At 40.5% G+C, this 13,844-nt stretch overlaps 3 protein-coding genes across 3 annotated transcripts; 2 read left to right on the top strand and 1 right to left on the bottom strand.

Annotated features, from left to right (window-relative positions):
• Positions 1–1,340: 1,340 nt before the first annotated feature.
• sdhb (succinate dehydrogenase complex, subunit B, iron sulfur (Ip)) lies at positions 1,341–4,302 on the bottom strand. Its single transcript, XM_086086956.1, has 8 exons — positions 4,146–4,302; positions 3,415–3,548; positions 3,088–3,173; positions 2,840–2,976; positions 2,619–2,735; positions 2,435–2,536; positions 2,248–2,370; positions 1,341–1,767 (listed from the first exon to the last, which is right to left on the bottom strand). The coding sequence occupies exons 1-8, from the start codon at positions 4,215–4,217 to the stop codon at positions 1,687–1,689; spliced, it is 852 nt and encodes a 283-aa protein (XP_085943082.1). The 5' UTR covers positions 4,218–4,302; the 3' UTR covers positions 1,341–1,686.
• Positions 4,303–4,733: 431 nt separating this feature from the next.
• Positions 4,734–6,738, top strand: mrpl20 (mitochondrial ribosomal protein L20). Its single transcript, XM_086087288.1, has 4 exons — positions 4,734–4,946; positions 5,067–5,177; positions 5,882–5,959; positions 6,192–6,738. Exons 1-4 carry the CDS (start codon positions 4,860–4,862, stop codon positions 6,363–6,365), a joined length of 450 nt encoding a protein of 149 aa, XP_085943414.1. The 5' UTR covers positions 4,734–4,859; the 3' UTR covers positions 6,366–6,738.
• A 772-nt stretch (positions 6,739–7,510) lies between these two features.
• On the top strand, positions 7,511–13,818 carry atad3 (ATPase family AAA domain containing 3). The gene is made up of 16 exons (XM_086087084.1): positions 7,511–7,816; positions 8,167–8,243; positions 8,508–8,609; positions 8,689–8,748; positions 8,827–8,896; positions 8,974–9,139; positions 10,715–10,784; positions 10,869–11,024; positions 11,102–11,158; positions 11,230–11,355; positions 11,437–11,561; positions 11,649–11,700; positions 12,546–12,616; positions 12,694–12,861; positions 12,953–13,061; positions 13,138–13,818. Exons 1-16 carry the CDS (start codon positions 7,624–7,626, stop codon positions 13,465–13,467), a joined length of 1,932 nt encoding a protein of 643 aa, XP_085943210.1. The 5' UTR covers positions 7,511–7,623; the 3' UTR covers positions 13,468–13,818.
• The last annotated feature ends 26 nt before the right edge of the window (positions 13,819–13,844 follow it).

The following is a 13,844-nucleotide window of genomic DNA, read 5'->3' as shown; positions in this document are numbered from 1 at the left end:
TGCACCACCCCGCATGTCAAGTCTCCTCCCCGTCCGGCCTCCCGAGCATGCATGCATGCATGCATGCCCCGCATCTGGATGGATTCACCAAACCCTTCTTTATTGAAAAATAGAACGTTTTATTTTTTCAAATGTATGACATAGGCATAGGGTTTACTGGTGAACAAAATGAACAGGGAAAAGTAGCCTTTCATCATCTCCTTGAATTTAGAAAGCGTGTTCTTGTCATGCCCATCTCCATGGTCTTTTGTTTTGCTGGATAGCTACGTAGCTAGACTTGCAAATCATGCAGTTCACTCATCTCTATATTTATAAAGCACTTTAAAACAAACCACTGCTGTTTTCTTAAAATGGAATCCAGGGGCAGCAGATAGAAGGAAAAAAGCACAGGCCCCAGAATTGAATCCTGTGGAACACCATACGTTCCATTATACATGTGAATTCAATTCATATTGCACATATTCGTTGGAAGACTATTTTTTTTGCTCAACATAGTTAGAAGGGATTACAATAATTAAGAAATCACACGAAGTACCATCACAGCAGTCAAAAGTAGACTACTCAATGCGCCATATTCCCTGCAGCCAATGAGGGCCAAGCGGGCCGTATCATCGCCGGGGGGGGGGGGGGGGGGGGGTGTTTTGACCTCCGCTAAACCCTGAGGGTTCGATCGAACCCAATTTAAGAAGCACTGGTTTAGAATATTGAGTGTCACTATAGAATGGTTTAATATTTTTGGGAGTTTGCGGGGGGGGGGGGGGGGGGGGACTGGTTCCCCATAGAGCAGCACTGTATCTGAAGCTCACTCGTAACTTTTTTTTTTTTTACTTGATTATGTCTCGACAGTTTGGAATTTTGGGTTTATAGTTAAGACAAATTGTCAACACTTGGTCATTAAAGGGATACTTGAGCCATTTTCAAGAAGATAATGTTTTGTCTATAATTAATGCGATAACTTAACATTATTTTTCATTAATAAATACCTAAAATTAGTTTTTAAATGTATTAATTGTACATGAAAGTTATCACATTAATTCTGGACAAAATATTAACTTTTTTTCTGCTGAAAGTGGCTCAGTGAGTCACGTATCCCTTTAAGTCCAAATTGGATAAACAGCGTCAACCAGTGGACACATAATAGAGTGGTCTTGAATCTGCATTTTTATAGTTCTCTATTCAGCATAAACGTCATTGACAATTCCTGTCAGTTTTCTACCTTCATCTGTAATATCAGAGCCGTAACCAAGGCAGAAATAAAAGTGACAGCGTATATACAAATGTCTTTCGGGAGTCACTTCTACCGTCCTTGCCGGACAAAAGACGAGCAACAACACAGCAGCTGCATGCTATTTTGAAGATTTATTCTCAGGAAGGGGAGTGTTGAAAGATCTGCAAGAACATTTGCACTCTTTGTCCGAACCAGCTGCAAAGTAAATGTTACAACAAAAACAAAAGCGGCGTTGTCTCCCAAATGCACATTGGCACGAGTTCAATGTCAGAAACACCCGTTATGGTAAATGTAAGAAGAAACTTTCATTTTGTACATGTGCAATTCATACACTTCATTAAGCAAGTCTTGTGCGCATGTATGAGACGAGTACACAAGGCCATCAGACATCAAGAAGCACGTTTTGGAATCAATTACATATAATTTAATGATATATGTTACAGAGGGCACCCGGGTGATCAAGCAACAGCTGCTTTCTTCTCCTTATAGGTGGCCATCATCTTCTTGATCTCCGCTATGGCTTTCCCCGGGTTCAGGCCCTGTAAGGACCACACAGTTCAAGTGGAAGTCCCCCATAAACATTTATTTGACAATAATATATATAATCAGGACATTCTGATTAATTTTACATTTGTGGAATATGAGTTATGAAGCAAAATCAAGCCATTTTTATCCATCTCAGGGGCGGCCATTTTGCTACCTGCTGTCGACTGAAGATTACGTCAATGTTGCTCAGCTCTCAAATAACAACCAATCACAGCGCAGCTTCAGAAAACAGGTACGCTGTGATTGGTCGTTGCCTGAGCCCTGAGCAACATTGATGTCATCTTCAGTCAACAGCAAGTGGCAAAATGGCCGCCGCCCTGAGATGGATAAAAACAGCTGGATTTTGCTGCTTAACTCATATTCCACTAACACAAAATTAACCGGAATATTTAAGACTAGTGGGGCTGCATAGAACATATTCTTGTCAAAAAACATTTTTGGCCCGTCGTTAGCCGTATGGTTAGCCGCGTTACCTTGGGGCACGCCTTGGTGCAGTTCATGATGGTGTGGCAGCGGTAGAGAGAGAACGGATCCTGCAGCTTGGACAGACGCTCCTCCGTGAAGTCGTCCCGCGAGTCGATCATCCAACGATACGCCTGCGAAACCGCAGCCCGTTTGTACTCGCACTTGCACAAATGCTCGAGGTGCCGCAATACACACCTGCATGAGCACGGCAGGTCCGAGGTATTTGTCTCCGTTCCACCAGTAGCTGGGGCAGCTGGTGCTGCAGCAGGCGCAAAGGATGCACTCGTACAGCCCGTCCTGCGCCAGACAAAAAAAACGTGGTGAGATTAGTCGTCTGCGTCACGGCACTTTCGGATGTGAAAGCAGAACCGAGACGTGCCAGTTTCTGTCGGTCCTCTACAGACTGCGTGTACTGCTCCTTCCCCTCCTGGGAGTCATCCTTCTTCTTCAGGTAGGGCTCGATGGACTTGTACTGAGCGTAGAAGTTGCTCATGTCCTGTGAAGCAATGCATGGTTGCTTAAATGATTGCCTTCTATTCTATAGTCTACATCTAGATTATTTTTTTAAGTTTTAATCAAGGGAACGTTTAAGATACTCACAGGCACCAGGTCTTTGACCACATACATATGTGGGAGGGGGTAAATCTTGCTTGCTTTGCTGATGTTTGTGTCAATCTTGTTGAGGCAGGCCAGCGTGTTTCCACCGTTGATGTTCATTGCGCACGAGCCGCAAATACCTGGAGTTACAAGCACGCGAGTAATTCATTTTTCGCCCCTCCAAGAACATGAAATAACAAGACACTCTGATTATGTTCTGATATCACATTTGAACCTTCAGGAGGACACACCTTCTCTGCAGGAGCGGCGGAAAGTCAAGGTGGGGTCCATTTCATTTTTTATCTTGATTAGGGCATCAAGTACCATCGGGCCACATCTGCAGGAAGGAAATAACAACTCACTATAATGGAAACTTATTTGGTGCGTCACACAAAAAAAAAGACAAAGAAAAAGAACAATAACTCATAGAGAATCTTTTAGATGCTCACTAAGGCAATGTGTGCGGACATGTTGGGTGACTTCCAAAAAGCAAGACCAAATTTGGATGTTCCGCTGTATTTAGGACAGCACTTAATGCGCTGCAGCTGTCGCCGGCTCGGATCTGGGTCACTACGTACGTGTTCAGGTCGATGTCGTAGGTCTGCATGCGAGGTTTGTCTCCTGGTGTGTCTGGGTCCCATCTGTACACCTGGAACTTCTTAATCCGCGGCTGTGCTGCTGGAGCGGCTGCTGTCTGCGCATAACGCACCGTCTGCCACGACATAAGGCGACATTTAGTACAAGCAACAACAACAAAACTAATATACTCAGTGTGCTTGCTTAAAGTTATATATTAGTCACTTCAATTTTTAAAAATACAAAATGATGAATATTAGGAATGTGCTAATTTCCATATAACAGTATGACAGGGCATGAAAATATTATTACATATCATCCATTCTCTAATATTTGGAAATCATAACATTATCTAAATAATCTAAAGTTATTTTTTCATCTGAGACGCCACTGCTTTCACTGTGGTGTACCTGATAAATGATTAGTTCATAATGTAAACTGAATAGTCTGCAACTTACATCATTATTATTATTATGGAAATGATTGATGGTGGACTTTTTATTTATTTAACATTTACCTGGTAGGTAGTATACAACTAGTACTACTGTAAATTAAGAGAATGCCAAGATAAACAGGTTCAGGATAGTTAGCTAAGAGCTAGTAGCCAGCAGACTATGTAATCGTTACAGGCGGAGCCCTCTGTTGTCAAACTGAGTTATACAAATGCAAGGCAAACGTTTCTAATTTGGAGGGGGGAAAAACTTTAGAAAGTCGTTGATAATTACGAACATACCACTAGACCAGCTGAGGAGCGGAACGCCAACACACCACAGCGGCTCAAGGACGTGACAGTGGCTACCGACATGTTGGTGTTTCTGTTCTGACCTCCACTTCCTCGATGTCCCACAATCCACCGCGGCACAGTCACGAGGTAATGAAAGCGCTTGCTTTGTAAACCGACATCGCCCGTATATTACCCCAGCATTTTTGTTTTTTTACAAAGTGCTCAGTGTTTTGTTTTTCAACATGGTTTTAATACACACATTTTAAAAATGTATTGCATGGGAACAACAGAAATGGAAACAGCAAAACAAACAACAACAACAAATTGTACAAACAGTATTAGTACATTTCAAAAGTTATGATTTTCGCACATCAACAAGCACAACACTGATTTTTCGTTATTTTCCAATCCAATCCCAATTAATTTAAAACAAAACAAAACATAAAACCAGTAAAACACTGGGTACCATAGTAAGAAACAAATAAAACACAAACCTGGCAACACTTTCTTTTAATTACTGTATAAAAATGTGCTTGAGTAATCTAACGCGTCTGACGTGTTCTACGGGGTTTCGCGTTATTAAATCAAGCGCACCGAGTGTGGTTGTGCCAATCGCGTGCAGTTTGCCTCCGCAACAGCGACTACGGCTAATGTGGATTCTGTGTAAGGTCACTCTCGACACCGTGGCCTCATTTTGTGTAAGACTTCTGTGGAGATCCAGAAATGGTATTCTTGACGTTGTCCAGATGGATTAGGAGCCGTGGACCCGACAGATACTGGAAAGTCCAAGAACTTCTCAAGCATGCACGGGTAAGATTACGATAGCAACGTGCTCAATCAGACGTCTCTGAGAAATGACGCACCGTGACTCAAAAGATGTCTCTAAAATGTGATGGTCATCATATAAGATTCTTGACGTTTGTTTTCAAGCATTTCAGAGGCAGAAAGAACCGTTGTTACAGTCTGGCCGTACGAGCTGTCAGGAGGGCGTTTGTCTACTCTACAAAAGCACGCATGTTGAAGAAGCGCAACATTAGAACGGTGAGATTTTCATGTTTCTCAAACGACAACCTAGTTTCCCCCTTCAGTGTGAACCAAATGATATAACAGAACGGCGACAAAAAGATCTTTCCGCGTTTGCATTGCTCAGTGCGTAAGGGTTGTGGCACGGCTATGTGCCTGCTCACAATGCTATGAGCATCTGACACTTCCTGGCAAGCTGTAGAAGAAAAATAGCCGTGCTGGAGCAACATTCCTACTCATCCACCTAGCTCCTTTTTCCCAAGGTCAAAGAGTTACAAGGGGACTAGTTTAGAAGACATGGAAGACATCAAGTTGGCTGTGATGATGTGCTGTAGGGGATCAGGGAAGAATCCTTCCAGGGGTGCATTAAGGCGTGGCACAAAATGCTTGAAAAGTGCATTAGGCTCCAGGTGGATTACTTCCAAGAGGAAAACCTGTCGTTTGGAATTGAAATCTTATCTTCTGTGACACCATTCTTGGAACTATTCTGACACACTTTGTACATTTATTACTGCGGTTATAGTGTCATTTCTACTGCATCATGTGCAGTCATTGTTAGCAGGGCTGTTTATTTACTCGATTAACTTTAATGTACAATATAATTTGATTGAATCCTTAAGTAGTTAAAAAAAATTATAATACATTTATATTACAATAAATAAATTTTTAGGATTGTGGTTGGTTTTGTGTCATGTTTCCTCCTTTTTTCATTCCCATTCCAGCTTTGGATCTCCCGCATTGCTGCAGCGTCCCGAGAGCACGGCATGAAGTATCCTGTCCTCATGAGCAACCTAACAAAGGTTAGTCTTTTTAAATAATGTCTTTTTTTTAACTCACAAGTCACAATACTACTACTCTACTATAATCATGAATATACTAAATGAATGGCTGTGTATCAATCAAAAGAAAGCATTGCTATCGTTGTAAAGCCAGAATATGTAATACAGGCACCATATGGTGTAGTTAAAGTGCTATATAAAAAGCAGTCCATTTGCCATTGACTAATGTTAGATGTGGTCTTTATATCTACAGAGCAGCGTTCAGCTCAACCGACGGGTTATCACCGACTTGGCCATCACAGAACCTCGGTCGTTCCTCGCCCTAGCGAAACTGGCCAGGGCCCGGCAGCAAGAAGGCTTCTGTGCAGCGCTGGGTGACGGCAAAGAACCTGCCGGTGTCTTCTCCCGTGTTGTTGTGCAACAGTAGTGGAGGCACTACTCGCCTCTATACTAGTGGACATATACGGGTACATGTATTTTATTTTTATTTTTTTAAACAGTTCTTTACAGAGTAAAAGATTTAGAAGGTTTTGTTTTGTGAAACTATCAATAATGCATTGGGAAATGACAAGACTGTATTTTCTAACTCTTACTTTGAAGCCTCCCCACCATCACAATTCTAATTGGGAACAATTTGTTATGATAAATAGTGTGTCCACAGATGATACTGCCATTAAATAGTTGAAGACGATAGTGTTGATCTGAAATGTTTTGCCATAATTTTTTCCTTTCTGTAAATATTTATTTCTCGTATGATTGTCTTTTGAATGTTTAGTTATTAAACATTTTGATATACAGTACATTTTGTTTTGTGTTTTTTTTAATGGCTGTTTGGATGTCAATGACAAATTCATATATTTATGATTTATTAAAAGTTAATTTCAGACTACTAAATTCCCTCTACAGTTAAAATGTCAATTACAAAAACGATAATGATTAACATTTTGATATCAGAGTAAGACAACACATAACCATTGATCAACAGTACGTCACCATTGCATGGCTACAACAGCATGTCAGTCACAATGTCATCGACAGGTTGCAACAGATACAGACTGACTGGAAGACTCACAGAAAGGCATAGCGTCCTTTGAAATTGGTTGATTGTTAGATCAAATACCTGTTGTAAAATTTGCCATTCAGCTCCTTGTTAGATAAGTTGTACCAAAATGACTGAAACATTGAACACTTGCATAGATTCTAAGTACTTACAAGGTCAAATTAAAGTAACCCATAAAGATGATACTTTACTGCATTTTAGCCTCATTCTGAAATTATATCCGAAAGCCGAATATATTTATTTGTGAGTAGGGTAGCAACCATTCAATGGGCATGCAAACAAACCGGGCAAGGACATCCAGCAAAGTCAGAGTTTGACTTACAGGACTAGCCGACCTGATGTAATAACCGACATGACGCTAGTATCACGTTTGTCCTATTACGCCTGCCGTCTTCTGTCTGGGTGGGATCCAATGTTTGACCTATGCAATCACACCAACCAATGAAAAGAAAGAATACTCATTCCTAGCCAATCTCCGTCGCTGTTTCTCAACCACTCTGACGCGCATGCGCAGACCACTAGTAAGCGGCACACGCGTGGAGGAAGTCCAGTGACGGATCTTCGGCATCCTCCTCCGGATTTTCCCTTCAGAACTGGCCGAATTTAACCTTATTCACTCCCGAAAATGTCGTGGCTTTTCGGCCTGAACAAGGGGCAACCGGAGCCTCCTCCCGGTTTGCCGGTTCCGCCTTCACCCCCTCCGCCGCCGGCCGGTGGCTCCAGCGGCGGCGGAGATAAACCCAAGGACAAATGGAGTAACTTCGATCCCACCGGTCTGGAGCGGGCTGCACAGGCGGCCAAGGATCTCGACAAGTCCCGTAAGTATTCACAAAGGAGAGGGGGCGCTCTTTACATTGGTACCCTCTCACTGAGGGATAGTACCCAGGTTTCATTTTGGTTGACTCCTGTAGCCTTCTTGATATCGAGGCCCAGTAACCTGGTGTTTTCTCACATATTGTACAATAATACGTGCCAATTGAGCCAAACAACGTCTTTTTTTTATTTTTATTATTACTCTGCATTCTCCCATCGCCAGTCAAACTCACAGGCATGGTTCAAAGGTCGTCATCCAGTCTGTCTGCCTTCAAGAAAGGCAACTTGCTCAAAACCCATTTAGGTAGAAAAGGCTGACATTCTGATGTCCTGTCCTGTACTGTCATCCATGCAGGACATGCCAAAGAAGCTCTGGAATTGTCTCGCATGCAGGAGCAGAGCACCCAGATGGAACACCAGGGCAAAATTAAGGTAGAGCAACAAAAAAAAAAAATACACACCGTTCATTACCTCACTTTTGGTCAAATTCAAGTTGTTTAGCTAGTTGCTAAAATGGAAGTCTAAAAGTTGCAGTTTATAATTTTACAGTAACTATCTGTATTTTTTTTTTGAAGAAATGTAGCTTTCCCACGAAACAAATTGTCTGTCCGCTAGAGAAATAGCATAACAGCATTTCCTTTGAGATAATAATAATAAGGCCAAAAAGTATTTTTCATCTATTTTCCACCGTGACAGGAGTATGAAGCGGCCTTAGAGCAACTGAAAGGCGACCAGATAAAAATCCAGGGTGAGGAGAGGAGAAAAACTCTGAATGAAGAGACTAAGCAGCATCAAGCGGTGAGTTTTGTGCCACATTTGCCTGGCATTTTTTCCTCCCTCCTTTTTTTATCAAAGTAATTCTTCCCATCTTAATTAGAGGGCTCAGTACCAGGACAAGCTGGCCAGGCAGCGTTATGAGGACCAGCTAAGACAACAGGTGAGCTGCCTCGATTTAGTGAAACATTCCTCTAATGTTGTTTTGCAATCATTTTGTCTTTTTTTTTTTTTCACTCAGCAAATATTGAATGAGGAGAACCTTCGCAAGCAGGAAGAGTCTGTTCATAAGCAGGAAGCAATGAGGAAAGGTGTGTGCATCGGCGCTTGTTTAACCCAAACATCCGGTGATTAGCTAGAGGCCGATTTAGATTTTCTCCTCCGACAGCGACCATCGAGCACGAGATGGAGCTGAGGCACAAGAACGAGATGCTGCGTATCGACGCCGAGTCCAAAGCGCGGGCTCGCGTGGAGCGAGAGAACGCCGACATCATACGCGAGCAAATCCGCCTGAAGGCCGCCGAGCACCGGCAGACGGTCCTGGAGTCCATCAAGTAAGATGCCGGTTGAGACGCATGCACTCAGGACACAACATTAGGTACACTTTCACAACAGTGACAACTATAATTAGAATGAACGGTTCATCATTTATTTATTTATTAGGCCAATGCTGGTTTCAATATTTGGCAGAATAAAACTCAGATCACAGATTAATTGGCATATGACGAATAAAATTACATATTTTTTGATCACTTAATACTTACAACAATAAATAATATGACTTAAATGCAGAGCTTTTGACTCTTACAATTACTTTGTCCTTTATTATTTGTAATTTTTACAACAGAGGAAAAAGCAGCCCTTTTTTGCCACTTTTTGGGGAGGGGAAATGCTTGAACATCAGTATATTTGGCTTACATTGTAATGTGCTAATATGTACAAAAAAAGCTTAAAAATTGGCCGATTTTAAGAGCTAATATTGGCTGATTTAAGGACATGCCATGTTATGGACCTGAAATTGTCTTTAGTTTTGTTTTGGTGAGTTTTATTTTTGTATTTGGTGAGCGCACGATAAAAAAAAAAAAAGGTCCGCAACTGCAATTCTCAAACAACTGACCTCTGTTTTTCTGTAGCTACTGAATACCAAAATAAATACCCCTAAAGTTCTTGTATGATACTAATTGACAAAAATGAAAAAGGACATTTAAAGATATAGTCTGATATTGTTTTGGTTAAAAAAAACATTTTATTTTGTTCTATTTTAATAACAGTGTTTTTTATTTAATTTTTTTTAGTTTTTGTCACTTTTATAAACATACGATATAATTTTATATTGTTTTGTTTAAAAAAATACATATTTTTTTGTTTTATTTTATTTAACAGTATTTTATTTTAGTATTTTAAAAAAATATTTTGTTACTTTCATAAACATAACATATACTTTGATATTGTTTTGTTTAAAATATATATTTTATTTTGTTCTATTTTATTGACTGTTTTTTTTTAAATTTAATTTTAGTTTTTTTTAATAGTTTTAGTTACTTTTATAAACATAGGAAATTATTTGATATTGTTTTGGTTCAAAAAAAATGTTTTTGATTTTGTTCTATTTTATTAACAGTGTTTAAAAATATATTTTAGTTTTAGTTACTTTTATAAACAAAATATAATTTGATATTGTTTTGTTTAAAAACATTTTTTTTATTTTGTTCTATTTTATTAAGTGTTTTTTTAATTTTATTTTTAATTTTATTTATAGTTTTAGTTACTTTTATAAACATAAGATATAATTTGATATTGTTTTTGTTTAAAAAAATATTTTCTTTTGTTTTGTTTTTTAAAGTATTTTTTTTTAAATGTTATTATTATTATTATTTTTTATAAATCAATTTTCATTAACTATCATAACCTTGGTCTCAAGGAAATTGCGAGTCAATGGTATTTCAGAAAAATAATTAACAGTGATTACAAAGGGGGCCTTTGGAGCCTGAGCGTAAAACTTCCCTGATTGTCTTTCTGAAGACAATCGTCAAAGCTCATTCGATTGTGCAGATTTGCCTTCAATTTGTGTTCTTACAGTATATCAACATCGCACTGACGTTATCAACATACATACTTGTTACTTTTAGGACAGCGGGTGCAGTATTTGGAGAAGGATTCAGAGCCTTTGTGTCAGACTGGGACAAAGTCACGGCCACGGTGAGTTCTCCACTGTCCAATGTCCCCGATGACACAAAACAGACTTAACTGGTTGTCCAACGCTTTCTCCTTGCGAACAACAAGGTGGCCGGACTGACCCTTTTAGCCGTGGGTGTGTATTCTGCCCGCAACGCCACGGGGGTGGCGGGCCGTTATATCGAGGCGAGACTGGGGAAACCGTCTCTGGTGCGAGAGACGTCCCGCTTCACCGTGGCGGAGGCCATCAAGCATCCAGTCAAGGTAGAACTTTGAGGTCACTCAAATCCCGGATTGAATCCAAACACCGTAATCGTTTTTGTCAATCTTTGCTTCTTAAGACGGTGAAAAGGCTGAAGAGCAAACCTCAGGACGCCCTCGAAGGAGTTGTGCTCAATGTAAGAATCAAAGAGCCGCAACAAACGGGTGTCGAGTAAGTCGTGTTATAACAATTTGCTTGACCTTCAAGCCCACTTTGGAAGAGCGCGTGCGTGATGTCGCCATAGCAACAAGAAACACAAGGCAGAATAACGGCCTGTACCGGAACATCCTGATGTACGGACCCCCGGGCACCGGCAAGACGCTGTTTGCTAAGGTGATGCATTTTGACAACTTTTCAAAATTGGATTGCACGGAAAGGCACTTGGGCTGTAAATCATTCGTCTGTTTTGAGCAGAAGCTGGCAATGCATTCTGGGATGGATTACGCAATCATGACCGGCGGTGACGTCGCACCGATGGGGCGCGATGGTGTGACCGCCATGCATAAAGTGTTTGATTGGGCCAACACCAGCAGACGAGGGTAAGATACCGAACACGGCAATAAGATATAAACCAGTTCATTTCATTTTATTTGAATCATTTAATTGTTATGATATTGTTCTTCTAGCCTGCTGTTGTTTGTTGATGAAGCCGACGCATTCCTTCGTAAGAGATCAACTGTAAGTTTGAATTGTTCCGAATCTAAGAACATGTGTTATTATCGTTCTTTGAAATCAAATGAGAACATTTTGATTAATAATAATAATTAAAAACATAAGCACCTTTTAATGGAGCCAAGGCTAAAAATGCTAGGATAGCCTTTGCGCTAACTTGTCATTAGTGATAGACTAGATACAGATTATTAGTAGTTATGGAGGCCGATAGCCGATATTCATTTGCAGTAAAAGAGAAAATATTTGTCAAATTTTTTAAGAAATTGCTTTTTCTTTTAATTTTAAACATATAAAGAATAGACAGCTTTGTAAAAAATAGTTCCCAGTCATCAGCATGCTAAATTAAAAACTGAAGTTTGCCAAATTTTCAACAATTTTTAATTTAATTGTATTATTTTTTTATTTTAAAACTGAAAAGTATAAGGTTTTCTCAGTGTCAGCATCATCTTTTATAAAGTGGAAATTTAAATAAACTCATAAATGAAAAGTTCCCTGTATCTCATTGGCGACAAATGCATGCGAAATTGCAAATGTTGCTCATTTTGGGTTTTCGTCAGGGTTCGTTTCAAAGGATCTTCGCAGACGGTGCCAAATTGTCTGAATATGTTCAAAATGTCTTTGCGACAAGCAAAAATGGCTGTGAACATCTTACAAATCCTGAGGAAAACCCTAAATTTGCTATATTCGCAAGCATTCCCCGCTCAGGGAACTGCCTAATCGGCCTTTAGATTTGTAAAAAAAAAAAAAAGAAGAAGAAAAAAAGGCCAATGCTGATATTTGTCAAAATGCCAAATATCGGCACAGATAATCAGTCTATCGCTACTTCTAATCGTTGCTGCTGGCGTTTTCAGGAGAAAATCAGTGAAGATCTCCGAGCCACTTTGAACGCATTCTTGTATCGCACTGGGGAGCAGAGCAACAGGTAAAGTCCATTTTCCGTTCAAAAAGTCTTTTTCACATCTCCAATCGTGCTCTTTTCTTGTTTTATTTCCCATCCAGATTCATGTTGGTGTTGGCCAGTAACCAACCAGAGCAGTTCGACTGGGCCATTAACGACCGTATAGATGAAATAGTCAATTTTGCTCTGCCGGGGTTGGCGGAGAGAGAGAGGCTGGTGCGCTTGTACTTTGACAGATATGTGCTGGAGCCCGCCACCGGAGGGAGACAGTGAGTACAAAAGTATTTTATGCAACAACAGTCATTGCTTGAGGAAACCGAGATCAACCATTAGTAAAACAATCTGTGTATCTTCCTGCAGACGGATGAAGCTGGCGCAGTTTGATTATGGTAAAAAATGCTCTGAGGTAGCTAAGCGGGCAGAAGGCATGTCCGGTAGAGAGATCTCCAAATTAGGAGTGGCCTGGCAGGTATGTCTTCCAACGTTACTTTAAAAAAAATCCCTTCAAAATCCACGATCGTCTTATTATCGACGTGTCCTCGCAGGCAGCGGCGTATTCCTCAGAGGATGGCGTGCTGACGGAGGCCATGATCGACGCCCGCGTGGACGACGCCGTCAAGCAGCATCGGCAGAAAATGGACTGGCTGCGTACGGAGGCAGACGCTCAGACCAAGACACTCACGCCTCCGCCAGCAGGGGGAGCCATAGGTAAAATGAGCTTCAATCTGCCGCTTGGGAAGGCACCTCAGGCTCAGGAGGTGATGGCTCAAAGTTCTCCGTCAGACAGACCGGACCGTGAAGAAGCAAGTTTAGAGCAGCACACTGAAAAAGTGGACAAGACTGGTTTGCCTCCAAAAGATGGAACTCCAGTTTGAGTTAGATTGTTTCAATGAAATAGAAAGATTCGGAATCATGTCTTCACTCATGTTGGACTATCTTGGAACTCGCTCACTTGTGGGAAAATAACTCGTGTCTGTCTGTAACAACGTCAAGTAATAGAGAAGTGCATAATGGAATCAAGTATGATTAAAATGTGTTTTTGTAAGCAGTAACAATTGCTCTGCTTTTCATGTACATCATCATCGCTAGAATAACATTGGTTCTTTTTCACCCTTACTGACAACCAGTAATTTCCACAATGTGATGACATGTGCGGCATTTTCAAATTAAAAACACAAATGCGCCTCAAGTAATGTTGATGAAATAAAGATGATCAAGTCCTGTAACATTTGTTGCCTTATTTAGCAATTTT

The sequence above is a fragment of the Leptonotus elevatus genome, chromosome 10 (assembly GCF_054856555.1).
Source record: "Leptonotus elevatus isolate MCC_2025b chromosome 10, RoL_Lele_1.0, whole genome shotgun sequence".
NCBI classification, from domain to species: Eukaryota; Metazoa; Chordata; class Actinopteri; order Syngnathiformes; family Syngnathidae; genus Leptonotus; species Leptonotus elevatus.
This window is presented reverse-complemented; position numbering and strand designations above follow the sequence as displayed.